At 42.1% G+C, this 19,879-nt stretch overlaps 1 protein-coding gene across 1 annotated transcript in view; it reads left to right on the forward strand.

The window, feature by feature from the left end:
* LOC134331863 (adhesion G-protein coupled receptor D2) overlaps positions 1-4,175 on the forward strand; it is a 138,982-nt gene extending 134,807 nt beyond the window's left edge. The window contains exon 24 of the mRNA XM_063013403.1: positions 3,990-4,175. Coding sequence (XP_062869473.1) covers positions 3,990-4,121 — 132 coding nt within the window. The 3' untranslated portion in view covers positions 4,122-4,175. The remainder of the gene's footprint in view (positions 1-3,989) is intronic.
* The last annotated feature ends 15,704 nt before the right edge of the window (positions 4,176-19,879 follow it).

Here is a 19,879-nt window from a genome sequence, read left to right on the forward strand (position 1 = left end):
TGTACACTTAGGGCAATATATAGCTGTAACTGTGACTGTACACTTAGTGCAATATATACAGTAGCTGTAACTGTGACTACACTTAGGGCAATATATAGCTGTAACTGTGACTGTACACACTTAGGGCAATATATAGCTGTAACTGTGACTGTACACTTAGGGCAATATATAGCTGTAACTGTGACTGTACACACTTAGGGCAATATATAGCTGTAACTGTGACTGTACACACTTAGGGCAATATATAGCTGTAACTGTGACTGTACACACTTAGTGCAATATATAGCTGTAACTGACTGTACACACTTAGTGCAATATATAGCTGTAACTGTGACTGTACACACTTAGGGCAATATATAGCTGTAACTGTGACTGTACACACTTAGGGCAATATATAGCTGTAACTGTGACTGTACACACTTAGTGCAATATATAGCTGTAACTGTGTACACACTTAGGGCAATATAAAACTGTAACTGTGACTGTACACTTAGGGCAATATATAGCTGTAACTGTGACTGTACACTTAGGGCAATATATAGCTGTAACTGTGACTGTACACACTTGGTGCAATATATAGCTATAACTGTGACTGTACACTTAGGGCAATATATAGCTGTAACTGTGACTGTACACTTAGTGCAATATATAGCTGTAACTGTGACTGTACACTTAGGGCAATATATAGCTGTAACTGTGACTGTACACTTAGTGCAATAAATACAGTAGCTGTAACTGTGACTACACTTAGGGCAATATATAGCTGTAACTGTGACTGTACACACTTAGGGCAATATATAGCTGTAACTGTGACTGTACACACTTAGGGCAATATATAGCTGTAACTGTGACTGTACACACTTGGTGCAATATATAGCTATAACTGTGACTGTACACTTAGGGCAATATATAGCTGTAACTGTGACTGTACACACTTAGGGCAATATATAGCTGTAACTGTGACTGTAGACACTTAGGGCAATATATAGCTGTAACTGTGACTGTACACACTTAGTGCAATATATAGCTGTAACTGACTGTACACACTTAGTGCAATATATAGCTGTAACTGTGACTGTACACACTTAGGGCAATATATAGCTGTAACTGTGACTGTACACACTTAGGGCAATATATAGCTGTAACTGTGACTGTACACACTTAGTGCAATATATAGCTGTAACTGTGTACACACTTAGGGCAATATAAAACTGTGACTGTACACTTAGGGCAATATATAGCTGTAACTGTGACTGTACACACTTAGGGCAATATATAGCTGTAACTGTGACTGTACACACTTAGTGCAATATATAGCTGTAACTGTGTACACACTTAGGGCAATATAAAACTGTGACTGTACACTTAGGGCAATATATAGCTGTAACTGTGACTGTACACACTTGGTGCAATATATAGCTATAACTGTGACTGTACACTTAGGGCAATATATAGCTGTAACTGTGACTGTACACTTAGTGCAATATATAGCTGTAACTGTGACTGTACACTTAGGGCAATATATAGCTGTAACTGTGACTGTACACTTAGTGCAATATATACAGTAGCTGTAACTGTGACTACACTTAGGGCAATATATAGCTGTAACTGTGACTGTACACACTTAGGGCAATATATAGCTGTAACTGTGACTGTACACTTAGGGCAATATATAGCTGTAACTGTGACTGTACACACTTAGGGCAATATATAGCTGTAACTGTGACTGTACACTTAGGGCAATATATAGCTGTAACTGTGACTGTACACACTTAGGGGCAATATATAGCTGTAACTGTGACTGTAGACTTAGGGCAATATATACAGTGTATCACAAAAGTGAGTACACCCCTCACATTTCTGCAGATATTTAAGTATATCTTTTCATGGGACAACACTGACAAAATGACACTTTGACACAATGAAAAGTAGTCTGTGTGCAGCTTATATAACAGTGTAAATTTATTCTTCCCTCAAAATAACTCAATATACAGCCATTAATGTCTAAACCACCGGCAACAAAAGTGAGTACACCCCTTAGTGAAAGTTCTTGAAGTGTCAATATTTTGTGTGGCCACCACTATTTCCCAGAACTTCCTTAACTCTCCTGGGCATGGAGTTTACCAGAGCTTCACAGGTTGCCACTGGAATGCTTTTCCACTCCTCCATGACGACATCACGGAGCTGGCAGATATTCGAGACTTTGCGCTCCTCCACCTTCCGCTTGAGGATGCCCCAAAGATGTTCTATTGGGTTTAGGTCTGGAGACATGCTTGGCCAGTCCATCACCTTTACCCTCAGCCTCTTCAATAAAGCAGTGGTCGTCTTAGAGGTGTGTTTGGGGTCATTATCATGCTGTAACACTGCCCTGCGACTCAGTTTCCGGAGGGAGGGGATCATGCTCTGCTTCAGTATTTCACAGTACATATTGGAGTTCATGTGTCCCTCAATGAAATGTAACTCCCCAACACCTGCTGCACTCATGCAGCCCCAGACCATGGCATTCCCACCACCATGCTTGACTGTAGGCATGACACACTTATCTTTGTACTCCTCACCTGATTGCCGCCACACATGCTTGAGACCATCTGAACCAAACAAATTAATCTTGGTCTCATCAGACCATAGGACATGGTTCCAGTAATCCATGTCCTTTGTTGACATGTCTTCAGCAAACTGTTTGCGGGCTTTCTTGTGTAGAGACTTCAGAAGAGGCTTCCTTCTGGGGTGACAGCCATGCAGACCAATTTGATGTAGTGTGTGGCGTATGGTCTGAGCACTGACAGGCTGACCCCCCACCTTTTCAATCTCTGCAGCAATGCTGACAGCACTCCTGCGCCTATCTTTCAAAGACAGCAGTTGGATGTGACGCTGAGCACGTGCACTCAGCTTCTTTGGACGACCAACGCGAGGTCTGTTCTGAGTGGACTCTGCTCTTTTAAAACGCTGGATGATCTTGGCCACTGTGCTGCAGCTCAGTTTCAGGGTGTTGGCAATCTTCTTGTAGCCATGGCCATCTTCATGTAGCGCAACAATTCGTCTTTTAAGATCCTCAGAGAGTTCTTTGCCATGAGGTGCCATGTTGGACCAGTATGAGAGAGTGTGAGAGCTGTACTACTAAATTGAACACACCTGCTCCCTATGCACACCTGAGACCTAGTAACACTAACAAATTACATGACATTTTGGAGGGAAAATGACAAGCAGTGCTCAATTTGGACATTTAGGGGTGTAGTCTCTTAGGGGTGTACTCACTTTTGTTGCTGGTGGTTTAGACATTAATGGCTGTATATTGAGCTATTTTGAGGGAAGAATAAATTTATGCTGTTATATAAGCTGCACACAGACTACTTTTCATTGTGTCAAAGTGTCATTTTGTCAGTGTTGTCCCATGAAAAGATATACTTAAATATCTGCAGAAATGTGAGGGGTGTACTCACTTTTGTGATACACTGTAGCTGTAACTGTGACTTAAGTGCTTAGTTGTACTTTGTTTTACCTTTATATATATATATATATATATATATATATATATATATATATATATATATATATATATATATATATATATACATACTGCCTGGCCAAAAAAAGGTCACACACTCTAATATTCTGTTGGACCGCCTTTAGCTTTGATTATGGAACGCATTCGCTGTGGCATCGTTTCCACAAGCTTCTGCAATGTCACAACATTTATTTCTGTCCAGAGTTGCATTAATTTTAAGTATATACACTGCCTGGCCAAAAAAAGGTCATCACCTGGATTTAACTAAGCAAATAGGTAAGAGCCTCCCAATAATATTACCTATTCAAGCATCTACAGGCTTTAAACATCTCATTGTACTTGTTCAGTGACAATAAAGATATATTATCATATAAAAATATGGTATGTAGGGCTATAAAGGGAATGTCTCAAAACAAAATTGTAGTTTTGTGTATATTCAGTTTTGTCTAGTCTATTTAAACCATTTTTGATGTTTGCCTTGTAGGACCATGATGCCAGTGGTGTGGATGGAGCAGCAGATTCCTGCAGTCTTCACGTTCCTATGGACTCGGAGTCGACATCCTGCAGTACAGTAACCCCAACAACAGAGCAGCACAGCAGCAAGGACCTGAACTGAAATTTTGTATTTAAAGGAATAATTCTTTACTGTAAATACTGTACATTTCAACATGATAAGGAACTGTCACACTTACCTGCCACTTTACTGGTTTTACCCATGTTGTATGTACATTTGGGTGCATTTTGTGGGTATACAATTACTGATGTAGCCTGATTTGTTGCTTACATTTTGCATTTATATTTCTGTCTTTCAGCTGAGGCTTTCAGTTGTTACCGAATTCAACCTGAGCAATTAAGTGTTAAGGGCCTTGGTCAAGGGTCAGCAGTGGCAACCTGGCAGTAGTGAGACGTGAACCAGCAACCTTCCAGTTACTAGTCCAGCACTAGTATGAGTGTATCAGGTTCAGTAGCATATCTTAGGCTTCTTCAAAACTGTTTACACTTACTGTCCTTTTTATTAGAAGACAGATAGGTAGGTAGGTAGATAGACAGACAGACAGAGACAGATAAGGCAATATATAAATAGACAGACAGATAAATACGTAGATAGAAAGACAGACAGATAGAGTGATATATATACACAGACAGACAGACAAATAGATAAATAGATAGACAGACAGACAGACAGATGGAGTGATATATAGACAGACATACATAGACAGTCAGACAGATAAATAGATAAACAGACAGATAGAGTGATATATAAACAGATTGACAGACAGATAAATGGACAGATAGATAGACAGACAGATATATAGACAGATAGATAAATAGATAGACAGAGTGATATATAGATAGACAGACAGTCAGATAGATAAATAGATTTCATTTTCATTATTTAGCAGACGCTTTTATCCAAAGCGACTTACACAATGAGCTGAACACAATGATCAATTGAGAGTTAAGGGCTTTGCTCAGGGGCCCAACAGTGGCAACTTGGTGGTGGCGGGGCTTGAACCGGCAACCTTTTGTTTACTAGTCCAGTACCTTAACCACTGAGCTATCACTGGCACTTATCTATCTAAATAGATAGATAAACAGACAGACAGATAGAGTGATATATAGACAGATAGACAGTCGGATAGATAAATAGATAGATAAATAAATAGATAGACAGATAAATAGACAGATACATAGTGATATATGGACAGACAGATAGATAGGTAGACAGATAGACATATAGATAGATAAATAGATAGACAGACATACAGTGTATCACAAAAGTGAGTACACCCCTCACATTTCTGCAGATATTTAAGTATATCTTTTCATGGGACAACACTGACAAAATGACACTTTGACACAATGAAAAGTAGTCTGTGTGCAGCTTATATAACAGTGTAAATTTATTCTTCCCTCAAAATAACTAAATTTACAGCCATTAATGTCTAAACCACCGGCAACAAAAGTGAGTACACCCCTTAGTGAAAGTTCCTGAAGTGTCAATATTTTGTGTGGCCACCATTATTTCCCAGAACTGCCTTAACTCTCCTGGGCATGGAGTTTACCAGAGCTTCACAGGTTGCCACTGGAATGCTTTTCCACTCCTCCATGACGACATCACGGAGCTGGCGGATATTCTAGACTTTGCGCTCCTCCACCTTCCGCTTGAGGATGCCCCAAAGATGTTCTATTGGGTTTAGGTCTGGAGACATGCTTGGCCAGTCCATCACCTTCACCCTCAGCCTCTTCAATAAAGCAGTGGTCGTCTTAGAGGTGTGTTTGGGGTCATTATCATGCTGGAACACTGCCCTGCGACCCAGTTTCCGGAGGGAGGGGATCATGCTCTGCTTCAGTATTTCACAGTACATATTGGAGTTCATGTGTCCCTCAATGAAATGTAACTCCCCAACACCTGCTGCACTCATGCAGCCCCAGACCATGGCATTCCCACCACCATGCTTGACTGTAGGCATGACACACTTATCTTTGTACTCCTCACCTGATTGCCGCCACACATGCTTGAGACCATCTGAACCAAACAAATTAATCTTGGTCTCATCAGACCATAGGACATGGTTCCAGTAATCCATGTCCTTTGTTGACATGTCTTCAGCAAACTGTTTGCGGGCTTTCTTGTGTAGAGACTTCAGAAGAGGCTTCCTTCTGGGGTGACAGCCATGCAGACCAATTTGATGTAGTGTGCGGCGTATGGTCTGAGCACTGACAGGCTGACCCCCCACCTTTTCAATCTCTGCAGCAATGCTGACAGCACTCCTGCGCCTATCTTTCAAAGACAGCAGTTGGATGTGACGCTGAGCACGTGCACTCAGCTTCTTTGGACGACCAACGCGAGGTCTGTTCTGAGTGGACCCTGCTCTTTTAAAACGCTGGATGATCTTGGCCACTGTGCTGCAGCTCAGTTTCAGGGTGCTGGCAATCTTCTTGTAGCCTTGGCCATCTTCATGTAGCACGACAATTCGTCTTTTAAGATCCTCAGAGAGTTCTTTGCCATGACGTGCCATGTTGGAACTTTCAGTGACCAGTATGAGAGAGTGTGAGAGCTGTACTACTAAATTGAACACACCTGCTCCCTATGCACACCTGAGACCTAGTAACACTAACGAGTCACATGACATTTTGGAGGGAAAATGACAAGCAGTGCTCAATTTGGACATTTAGGGGTGTAGTCTCTTAGGGGTGTACTCACTTTTGTTGCCGGTGGTTTAGACATTAATGGGTGTATATTGAGTTATTTTGAGGGAAGAATAAATTTACACTGTTATATAAGCTGCACACAGACTACTTTTCATTGTGTCAAAGTGTCATTTTGTCAGTGTTGTCCCATGAAAAGATATACTTAAATATCTGCAGAAATGTGAGGGGTGTACTCACTTTTGTGATACACTGTAGATAGATAGACATACAGATAAATATATAGATAAACAGACAGACAGATAGATAAATAAATAGACAGACACATACTTTATTGATGTCAAAGAAAATTAAAGTGTGATTATTAAGAACACATACTCTGTTAGCACACAATGTGGGTGTAAATTTAGGGAATAGATCTATTGCCCTTTTTTGTTTCCAATCACAGGACGCTGTTTGTTTTATACTTTTGTGCTTGTGCAATATTCACCTCCTAGAATTGACACTGGAATGTTTAAAACCCCCAACAACACTGCTGCACCTGATTCAGTTAGCACCCACATAATGTCTGGTTGGTTGTATTAATGAATAGGGTATTGGGGTGAAGTAAACAGAGCAGCAGTTGTTAGGGCTCTACTAAATCCATCAGAAAATGTGCACTCATAAACTGAACGATAGAATAAATGGAAGCTACAGTGCACAGCACAGCCTACCTTAATAGATGAATGTAAACCTAGAACATCCAGCGACGGTGCAAGGCTCCGTCTCAAATACGAAAATTCTCGTCCGTGATTTGACCCGCCCCCCTCTGCGTCCACAGAATTGGTTGAGAGTTTTCCATTTTGACTAAGCGATTGCTAACTGAATTGCCGTAGGATTGCTAGGACCTTCTCACAGTGCGAATTAAGCAGTAAACGTGAGGCACCTGAACACTAAACACAAACCTTAAAGTTTGAATTTCACAGCGAATTGCATATCACACGGGAAAAGGCTTGTTTCACGATCCGTGACGCGATTTTTATAGCCGTGAATTTGGTTATTGTATAGCCACAACGGCTATTTATTGTACATGCAGGATGGGTGAAGCTATTAAAGTGGCCCGTGAGTGTATAAACCATTGTAAAAAAACAAACAGAAGCCTACTGTTGTAAATACTGTTTCAGGCACGGTGATTATATCCACTCGGAGCTCTCCCTGTATGTATATACTCTATATTATACGTTTACATTGATACTTTTACTCAAGTGTTGAATCTTACAGTTTTAAATCTTCCGTTTGGTCTGTATGTATTTCTCTGCTTCGAAAATGTATAATTAGCATTAAAACTGGTGTCAAGACAGTTGTGCATTAGCAGAGCTCCAACTTTCCATGTGCTTTAGAATATTTGATCATATTCACTGTACAAATTTACTGTATATAAGAGGCTGTTATTAGTTTCAGCCAAAAAATATTTTCTGTGTCCTCGGTTACACTACTGTGCAAAATATTTTATAAAATCAGTTTTGTTTTGAATGTGTGGTCTATTGTTTAGTGTATTAGTAGATAAGAGCCTGGAGTCTGTCTGTGGGAATTTGTTTACATTCTGTATAAAGTATAAGTATAAATTCTGCACACTAACACATACTATACAGACAAAAGTATACAGTCTTGTTTCATCCAAAACAGTCGCTGTCAAGTCAAGTCAAATTTATTTATATAGCGCTTTTTACAATAGACATTGTCTCAAAGCAACTTTACAAAATCCAGGACCAACAGATACAAAAACCCCTGTTGAGCAAGCCGAGGGCGACTGTGGCAAGGAAAAACTCCCTGAAATTTACAGGAAGAAACCTTGAGAAGAACCAGACTCAGCAGGGCCCATCCTTCTTGGGTGGTCTGGAGGATACTTTAAATAAATAGGATTTACACAAATCATACAAACAAAGAATTAAATGAACTAAAAGTTATAACTAGCAAAAATAAATAAATAAATAATAATAATAGAGTTGTTATTCAGTCTAGTCTTCAATAAAGTCTGTAGTGAGTTCTTGTCATTCTTGGTGCAATTGCTCCAGACCCGTCACATCCGGCAGGAGCAGCATCGTTGGCACTGCAGTCTCGACTTCAATCCTTAACCTCGGCGGGTAAATAGGTTTCCATCAGAATGCCCTTGGGGTAAAACAACAGAGAATGTAGTTAATAATGTACAATGCTAGTTGAGTAAAACAGTTTTACAGAGAGTTTTAGACTCCGGCAGCCCTAATTATTACAGCATAACTAAAAGGGAGAGCGAGCAGGTAACAAGGTCATGAAGGCTTTCACAGGACATCAGCGCCCACCTCTCCTACCCAAACCGGAGTGATCGGACAAGAGAGGCAGAACGACAGCAACCCAACATCCCTGATCACCTCAAGTTTCTATCACCAAGAACCCCCAAGCTCTGCACCTTTGTCTATACTAATCAAAAGCCTGAGAAAATAAATATGTTTTCAGTCTAGACTTAAACATTGAGACTGTGTCCGAATCCTGAACTGAGGCAGGAAGATTATTCCAAAGTTGGGGAGCTCAGTAAGAAAATGCTCTTCCACCAGTCGTGATCTTTTTAATTCTAGGAACTATAAGTAACCCTGCATCTTGTGAGCGAAGTGGACGCGCTGGGTTGTAGTGATTAATAAGTTCACTCAGATACTGTGAGTTCACTCAGATACTGTAACAGGTGCAATACATCAATTATATAAAGGGAATTATATACTTCTGACTTTGCAGCAACAGTTTAAGGAAAACCTTTTCCTGTTCCAGCATGATGGCATGCCCCTATGCACAAAGCAAGCTTTATAAAAATATAAAGAAACTCCAGTGGCCTGCACAGAGCCCGGACCTCAGCATCACTGAACAGCTCTGGAATTAACTGGAACATCCATTGAGGCTTTCTTGACCAACATCAGTGCCCAGCCATACAAATGCTCTTTTGACTAAAAGGGCACAAATTCCCACAGATGTACTTCAAAATCTTGTGAAAAGCCTTCTCGAGTGGTTGTTGTTCTAGCTGAAAAGATCACATACCTGTAACTCTGCCACTGAACCATTTGTTGTTGAAATGGGATGTCTAACAAACTCATGGTCTGATGTTGCAGTATTTTTTGGTCATTTAATATATGCTAGTGTCCAGACATGTGCTTATCTGATATGACAAATTGATTAGAATATACAGTGTATCACAAAAGTGAGTACACCCCTCACATTTCTGCAGATATTTAAGTATATCTTTTCATGGGACAACACTGACAAAATGACACTTTGACACAATGAAAAGTAGTCTGTGTGCAGCTTATATAACAGTGTAAATTTATTCTTCCCTCAAAATAACTCAATATACAGCCATTAATGTCTAAACCACCGGCAACAAAAGTGAGTACACCCCTTAGTGAAAGTTCCTGAAGTGTCAATATTTTGTGTGGCCACCATTATTTCCCAGAACTGCCTTAACTCTCCTGGGCATGGAGTTTACCAGAGCTTCACAGGTTGCCACTGGAATGCTTTTCCACTCCTCCATGACGACATCACGGAGCTGGCGGATATTCGAGACTTTGCGCTCCTCCACCTTCCGCTTGAGGATGCCCCAAAGATGTTCTATTGGGTTTAGGTCTGGAGACATGCTTGGCCAATCCATCACCTTTACCCTCAGCCTCTTCAATAAAGCAGTGGTCGTCTTAGAGGTGTGTTTGGGGTCATTATCATGCTGGAACACTGCCCTGCGACCCAGTTTCCGGAGGGAGGGGTCATGCTCTGCTTCAGTATTTCACAGTACATATTGGAGTTCATGTGTCCCTCAATGAAATGTAACTCCCCAACACCTGCTGCACTCATGCAGCCCCAGACCATGGCATTCCCACCACCATGCTTGACTGTAGGCATGACACACTTATCTTTGTACTCCTCACCTGATTGCCGCCACACATGCTTGAGACCATCTGAACCAAACAAATTAATCTTGGTCTCATCAGACCATAGGACATGGTTCCAGTAATCCATGTCCTTTGTTGACATGTCTTCAGCAAACTGTTTGCGGGCTTTCTTGTGTAGAGACTTCAGAAGAGGCTTCCTTCTGGGGTGACAGCCATGCAGACCAATTTGATGTAGTGTGCGGCGTATGGTCTGAGCACTGACAGGCTGACCCCCCACCTTTTCAATCTCTGCAGCAATGCTGACAGCACTCCTGCGCCTATCTTTCAAAGACAGCAGTTGGATGTGACGCTGAGCACGTGCACTCAGCTTCTTTGGACGACCAACGCGAGGTCTGTTCTGAGTGGACCCTGCTCTTTTAAAACGCTGGATGATCTTGGCCACTGTGCTGCAGCTCAGTTTCAGGGTGTTGGCAATCTTCTTGTAGCCTTGGCCATCTTCATGTAGCGCAACAATTCGTCTTTTAAGATCCTCAGAGAGTTCTTTGCCATGAGGTGCCATGTTGGAACTTTCAGTGACCAGTATGAGAGAGTGTGAGAGCTGTACTACTAAATTGAACACACCTGCTCCCTATGCACACCTGAGACCTAGTAACACTAACAAATCACATGACATTTTGGAGGGAAAATGACAAGCAGTGCTCAATTTGGACATTTAGGGGTGTAGTCTCTTAGGGGTGTACTCACTTTTGTTGCCGGTGGTTTAGACATTAATGGCTGTATATTGAGTTATTTTGAGGGAAGAATAAATTTACACTGTTATATAAGCTGCACACAGACTACTTTTCATTGTGTCAAAGTGTCATTTTGTCAGTGTTGTCCCATGAAAAGATATACTTAAATATCTGCAGAAATGTGAGGGGTGTACTCACTTTTGTGATACACTGTAATTGAATATACTGTATATATATATATACAGGGGTTGGACAAAATAACTGAAACACCTGGTTTTAGACCACAATAATTTATTAGTATGGTGTAGGGCCTCCTTTTGCGGCCAATACAGCGTCAATTCATCTTGGAAATGACATATACAAGTCCTGCACAGTGGTCAGAGGGATTTTAAGCCATTCTTCTTGCAGGATAGTGGCCAGGTCACTACGTGATGCTGGTGGAGGAAAACGTTTCCTGACTCGCTTCTCCAAAACACCCCAAAGTGGCTCAATAATATTTAGATCTGGTGACTGTGCAGGCCATGGGAGATGTTCAACTTCACTTTCATGTTCATCAAACCAATCTTTCACCAGTCTTGCTGTGTGTATTGGTGCATTGTCATCCTGATACACGGCACCGCCATTGGATGCACATGGTCCTCCAGAATGGTTCGGTAGTCCTTGGCAGTGACGCGCCCATCTAGCACAAGTATTGGGCCAAGGGAATGCCATGATATGGCAGCCCAAACCATCACTGATCCACCCCCATGCTTCACTCTGGGCATGCAACAGTCTGGGTGGTACGCTTCTTTGGGGCTTCTCCACACCGTAACTCTCCCGGATGTGGGGAAAACAGTAAAGGTGGACTCATCAGAGAACAATACATGTTTCACATTGTCCACATCCCAAGATTTGCGCTCCTTGCACCATTGAAACCGACGTTTGGCATTGGCACGAGTGACCAAAGGTTTGGCTATAGCAGCCCGGCCGTGTATATTGACCCTGTGGAGCTCCCGACGGACAGTTCTGGTGGAAACAGGAGAGTTGAGGTGCACATTTAATTCTGCCGTGATTTGGGCAGCCGTGGTTTTATGTTTTTTGGATACAATCCGGGTTAGCACCCGAACATCCCTTTCAGACAGCTTCCTCTTGCGTCCACAGTTAATCCTGTTGGATGTGGTTTGTCCTTCTTGGTGGTATGCTGACATTACCCTGGATACCGCGGCTCTTGATACATCACAAAGACTTGCTGTCTTGGTCACAGATGCGCCAGCAAGACGTGCACCAACAATTTGTCCTCTTTTGGACTCTGGTATGTCACCCATAATGTTGTGTGCACTGCAATATTTTGAGCAAAACTGTGCTCTTACCCTGCTAATTGAACCTTCACACTCTGCTCTTACTGGTGCAATGTGCAATTAATGAAGATTGGCCACCAGACTGGTCCAATTTAGCCATGAAACCTACCACACTAAAATGACAGGTGTTTCAGTTATTTTGTCCAACCCCTGAGGGGTTGGACAAAATAACTGAAACACCTGGTTTTAGACCACAATAATTTATTAGTATGGTGTAGGGCCTCCTTTTGCGGCCAATACAGCGTCAATTCGTCTTGGAAATGACATATACAAGTCCTGCACAGTGGTCAGAGGGATTTTAAGCCATTCTTCTTGCAGGATAGTGGCCAGGTCACTACGTGATGCTGGTGGAGGAAAACGTTTCCTGACTCGCTTCTCCAAAACACCCCAAAGTGGCTCAATAATATTTAGATCTGGTGACTGTGCAGGCCATGGGAGATGTTCAACTTCACTTTCATGTTCATCAAACCAATCTTTCACCAGTCTTGCTGTGTGTATTGGTGCATTGTCATCCTGATACACGGCACCGCCATTGGATGCACATGGTCCTCCAGAATGGTTCGGTAGTCCTTGGCAGTGACGCGCCCATCTAGCACAAGTATTGGGCCAAGGGAATGCCATGATATGGCAGCCCAAACCATCACTGATCCACCCCCATGCTTCACTCTGGGCATGCAACAGTCTGGGTGGTACGCTTCTTTGGGGCTTCTCCACACCGTAACTCTCCCGGATGTGGGGAAAACAGTAAAGGTGGACTCATCAGAGAACAATACATGTTTCACATTGTCCACAGCCCAAGATTTGCGCTCCTTGCACCATTGAAACCGACGTTTGGCATTGGCACGAGTGACCAAAGGTTTGGCTATAGCAGCCCGGCCGTGTATATTGACCCTGTGGAGCTCCCGACGGACAGTTCTGGTGGAAACAGGAGAGTTGAGGTGCACATTTAATTCTGCCGTGATTTGGGCAGCCGTGGTTTTATGTTTTTTGGATACAATCCGGGTTAGCACCCGAACATCCCTTTCAGACAGCTTCCTCTTGCGTCCACAGTTAATCCTGTTGGATGTGGTTTGTCCTTCTTGGTGGTATGCTGACATTACCCTGGATACCGCGGCTCTTGATACATCACAAAGACTTGCTGTCTTGGTCACAGATGCGCCAGCAAGACGTGCACCAACAATTTGTCCTCTTTTGGACTCTGGTATGTCACCCATAATGTTGTGTGCACTGCAATATTTTGAGCAAAACTGTGCTCTTACCCTGCTAATTGAACCTTCACACTCTGCTCTTACTGGTGCAATGTGCAATTAATGAAGATTGGCCACCAGACTGGTCCAATTTAGCCATGAAACCTACCACACTAAAATGACAGGTGTTTCAGTTATTTTGTCCAACCCCTGTATATATATATATATATATATATACTGTATATATATACAGTATATAGCCCACCACTGCTGGGATCTGGGTTTGAATCTCACTGGTGCTATCATCCAGCTGGAACACTGCCCTGCGACCCAGTTTCCGGAGGGAGGGGTCATGCTCTGCTTCAGTATTTCACAGTACATATTGGAGTTCATGTGTCCCTCAATGAAATGTAACTCCCCAACACCTGCTGCACTCATGCAGCCCCAGACCATGGCATTCCCACCACCATGCTTGACTGTAGGCATGACACACTTATCTTTGTACTCCTCACCTGATTGCCGCCACACATGCTTGAGACCATCTGAACCAAACAAATTAATCTTGGTCTCATCAGACCATAGGACAAGGTTCCAGTAATCCATGTCCTTTGTTGACATGTCTTCAGCAAACTGTTTGCGGGCTTTCTTGTGTAGAGACTTCAGAAGAGGCTTCCTTCTGGGGTGACAGCCATGCAGACCAATTTGATGTAGTGTGCGGCGTATGGTCTGAGCACTGACAGGCTGACCCCCCACCTTTTCAATCTCTGCAGCAATGCTGACAGCACTCCTGCGCCTATCTTTCAAAGACAGCAGTTGGATGTGACGCTGAGCACGTGCACTCAGCTTCTTTGGACGACCAACGCGAGGTCTGTTCTGAGTGGACCCTGCTCTTTTAAAACGCTGGATGATCTTGGCCACTGTGCTGCAGCTCAGTTTCAGGGTGTTGGCAATCTTCTTGTAGCCTTGGCCATCTTCATGTAGCGCAACAATTCGTCTTTTAAGATCCTCAGAGAGTTCTTTGCCATGAGGTGCCATGTTGGAACTTTCAGTGACCAGTATGAGAGAGTGTGAGAGCTGTACTACTAAATTGAACACACCTGCTCCCTATGCACACCTGAGACCTAGTAACACTAACAAATCACATGACATTTTGGAGGGAAAATGACAAGCAGTGCTCAATTTGGACATTTAGGGGTGTAGTCTCTTAGGGGTGTACTCACTTTTGTTGCCGGTGGTTTAGACATTAATGGCTGTATATTGAGTTATTTTGAGGGAAGAATAAATTTACACTGTTATATAAGCTGCACACAGACTACTTTTCATTGTGTCAAAGTGTCATTTTGTCAGTGTTGTCCCATGAAAAGATATACTTAAATATCTGCAGAAATGTGAGGGGTGTACTCACTTTTGTGATACACTGTAATTGAATATACTGTATATATATATATACAGGGGTTGGACAAAATAACTGAAACACCTGGTTTTAGACCACAATAATTTATTAGTATGGTGTAGGGCCTCCTTTTGCGGCCAATACAGCGTCAATTCATCTTGGAAATGACATATACAAGTCCTGCACAGTGGTCAGAGGGATTTTAAGCCATTCTTCTTGCAGGATAGTGGCCAGGTCACTACGTGATGCTGGTGGAGGAAAACGTTTCCTGACTCGCTTCTCCAAAACACCCCAAAGTGGCTCAATAATATTTAGATCTGGTGACTGTGCAGGCCATGGGAGATGTTCAACTTCACTTTCATGTTCATCAAACCAATCTTTCACCAGTCTTGCTGTGTGTATTGGTGCATTGTCATCCTGATACACGGCACCGCCATTGGATGCACATGGTCCTCCAGAATGGTTCGGTAGTCCTTGGCAGTGACGCGCCCATCTAGCACAAGTATTGGGCCAAGGGAATGCCATGATATGGCAGCCCAAACCATCACTGATCCACCCCCATGCTTCACTCTGGGCATGCAACAGTCTGGGTGGTACGCTTCTTTGGGGCTTCTCCACACCGTAACTCTCCCGGATGTGGGGAAAACAGTAAAGGTGGACTCATCAGAGAACAATACATGTTTCACATTGTCCACAGCCCAAGATTTGCGCTCCTTGCACCATTGAAACCGACGTTTGGCATTGGCACGAGTGACCAAAGGTTTGGCTATAGCAGCCCGGCCGTGTATATTGACCCTGTGGAGCTCCCGACGGACAGTTCTGGTGGAAACAGGAGAGTTGAGGTGCACATTTAATTCTGCCGTGATTTGGGCAGCCGTGGTTTTATGTTTTTTGGATACAATCCGGGTTAGCACCCGAACATCCCTTTCAGACAGCTTCCTCTTGCGTCCACAGTTAATCCTGTTGGATGTGGTTTGTCCTTCTTGGTGGTATGCTGACATTACCCTGGATACCGCGGCTCTTGATACATCACAAAGACTTGCTGTCTTGGTCACAGATGCGCCAGCAAGACGTGCACCAACAATTTGTCCTCTTTTGGACTCTGGTATGTCACCCATAATGTTGTGTGCATTGCAATATTTTGAGCAAAACTGTGCTCTTACCCTGCTAATTGAACCTTCACACTCTGCTCTTACTGGTGCAATGTGCAATTAATGAAGATTGGCCACCAGACTGGTCCAATTTAGCCATGAAACCTACCACACTAAAATGACAGGTGTTTCAGTTATTTTGTCCAACCCCTGTATATATATATATACTGTATATATATACAGTATATAGCCCACCACTGCTGGGATCTGGGTTTGAATCTCACAGGTGCTATCATCCAGCTGGATGTTTACAGGGACATGATTGGCTATGTCTAAGGAGGGGTTGTATGTGTGAAGGGGGGTGGTTTTTATATTTATTTATTTTTATAAAATGAGCTGAACCATCGTCTTGTCTGACTACAGTTTAAATTTGATATATGGCTTTCTCTTTGCATATTAGGGTCTGCATTACCAGACTTTTTTAAGTGACAGCTTTTTTATTTGAAGTACTCCTGAGCCCATGTGACTAAATTTCAAATGTCACGGTATCTTTACTGTATCTCATTCAGTGGTGTCTGAGGACTTACCGGTCACACATATTTAACATTGGTTTTTGGCCTTGCGCTACATAATCTGAGATTTGTCTAGATTCCCTAAATCTTTTCACAATATTATGTATGGTAGATACATATACATATGTATATACACAGGACTATTTTATAACTCGTGGGCTCATCGTATGTAAATGTAAATGGTAGTTGATGGTAGGAGGCCAGACGGCGGATTAAAGGATCTTCGACTGACAGCAGTTCAAGGACCTTTAACAGGTTGCTGGTCCTCCAAAGATTAGGTTGGTTTATCCCATTTGTCATGTCAAGCTTTGTCAGATTGGATGGCACATAACTGTAAACTGTAAACCCTCCCAGGAGATTATTGGACCTCTCCAAATTAATAGGTCACAGAATTCCCCATCTCCACTGTATGGCTGTGAAGTATTTGGGAGGGCTTTTAACAAGATTTGAGTCAGAAGAGCATTTGTGAATTCAGGCACTGATTGGATGACATTCCTGGCTCGCAATTGACATTCAAATTCATCCCAAAGGGTTCATTGTATTTAAGGTCGGGGCTTTGTGTGGGCAAGTGGAGTAACTTTACAGAAAACTCTTCAAATTAAACCAGGGCTTTAAGGACTAGACCTCAGAATGTGCATGAATTATTGCCACAGATTTGGAAGCATAAAATGTCTTTTATAATACATATTGAATAGATAATAGAATTGATTGCACATGTAAGGTGCATTAATGTCTTGGGATTTCAATAATTTGTGATCCCCCACATTTACAATATAATAATTAATTATAACTATGCTTAGCACCCTATAATTATAGGGAATGTCCACATACTTTTGACCATATAGTTTACATCACAGCAGTCTTGGGTTTCAATGATTTGTGCAATGTTTTCTGCAGTTTAACATTTGAAATACATTGTTTTTGTCCAAATCTAAACAGTATAGATAAATATGTGAAAATCATTAGTATGGAAAAAGTCTAGAAAGTTCTGTATAGATCTCTGAAAGCCAAAACATTAAAAAACTCCAGCAGCGCTGCTGTGTCTGATCCACTCGTACCAGCACAACACACACTAACACACCACCACCATGTCATTGTCAGTGCAGTGCTGAGAATGATCCACCACCCAAATAATACCTGCTCTGTGGTGGTCCTGTGGGGGTCCTGACCATTAACGAACAGCATGAAAGGGGGCTAACAAAGCATGCAGATAAACAGATGGAGTACAGTCAGTAATTGTAGAACTACAAAGTGCTTCTATATGGTAAGTGGAGCTGATAAAATGGACAGTGAGTGTAGAAACAAGGAGGTGGTTTTAATGTTATGACGAGTGTATTTTCACAGGTCTGTGAATATGTGTAAGGAAATTCTGTTGGTTCAGGCTCTGCTGTTCAGAACTCTTTGTGGGTGTAGAAACAAGTTCCAGAGTTATAGGAAGGAAATGTAAATTATGTCTGTTCACACACTAGCAAGTGAAAACTAATGGAAAACGACAGCCTGGCTTTTCTAAAGTTCAATAAACCATGAAGTTCCAATTATGCTTAATCAAACTGATACTGTCCAATCGTGGCTAATCAAACTGTACAATCATTTTGTAAATGTGAGTAACTGTTGTGGATTTTGACTGTTAATTTAAGATATTAAAGTAATCAGTACATGTGCTTGATTACAAACCAATTTAGTTACAGATATAAGAATATTATATATACAATTTATTTTAATCTCACTTTATTGATGCTTAAAATAATTAATAATATATCAGTACAGGAAGATAATTCCATGTTTTATCATCACTTTATCCTGGTCAGGTTCGTTGTGGGTCAGGTTTCTATGGAATCGCTGGGCGCCTCGGCCATCCCCTTTCTTGATACAGCCGATCGTCTGTATGCAGATGCCCGGCCGGCTGATAGCACCGCTGAGGATCGAACCATGGATCCCGGACGTAGTGTGTTAGTATAGTTTAGGGCTGCACCACCTAAGCGCCAGGTGAGATCATATTATATTAATTTGTTATAAATCTAAGAGCTACATGATCTTATTATCTAGAGGAAAAAAATTGCAGTTAGATGCTGTAACATCAAGACCAATTTTTGCTATTAAATGTCAAGTATACAAATGCATTCAAAAGTTGTAAGGCGCATAAATATCTTGGGATTTTAATAATTTGTACAGCTCTTTTTTCTGTGATTAAATTACCCCCCTTCCTCCCGGAGTTTAATTTTAGTCTCTTTTAGCCTTTACATCTGATTCAGAATCATCCTGCTGGCTGAGTGTTTTTTTGTTGTTGTTTTTTTTTAATGCATTTTCTCCCTTTTTCTCCTGACTTAGCGTATCCAGTTACCCGATTGCATTACACGCCTTCTCTACTGATGCTGATCCTTACTCTGATTAAGGAGAGCGAGACTGACACATGCCCCCTCCGACACGTGTGCAGTAGTGCATAGTGCAGAGTGCATCTTTTTACCTGCACGAGGCGAGTTCATATGGGGATCAGCTTTGTGTACGGAGAGACACACCCTGATCAAAGCATTATTCCTTGACTTTGTGCAGGCGCCATCAATAAGCCAGCAGAGGTCACAATTGCATCAGTTGTGAGAGTCCCTATCCGGCTCCCACCCTGTATGAACAACAAGTCAATCGTTGCTCAGGCAGGCGCTCAGCCCAGACGGATGGCAGAGCTGAGTTTCGAACCGACGAGTTTGAAATGTCAGCTCTGGTGTGCTAGCGTGTTTTACCGCTGCGCCACCCGAGCGCCTGGCCGAGTGAGTTTTTAGTAACTTTTCTTTTTCAGTATTTAATATATAATACTTGATGCAAAGCAAAACAGCTTTGGGACATAGTACTACCACCACCATGCTTCACAGTAGGTACAGTGTTGTTAGATATGTGCACAAATCTCAATCTCTTATGTAACCACAAAACACTTGTTAATGTGATTAGCCCTTTTAAAACCCTTTACTTAAGCTGAGAAAACCCCCCAAAAATATAATAAAAGGAAACGTTCACATTCAGACAATCCTGGGAAA

The sequence above is a fragment of the Trichomycterus rosablanca genome, chromosome 17 (assembly GCF_030014385.1).
Source record: "Trichomycterus rosablanca isolate fTriRos1 chromosome 17, fTriRos1.hap1, whole genome shotgun sequence".
NCBI lineage: Eukaryota > Metazoa > Chordata > Actinopteri > Siluriformes > Trichomycteridae > Trichomycterus > Trichomycterus rosablanca.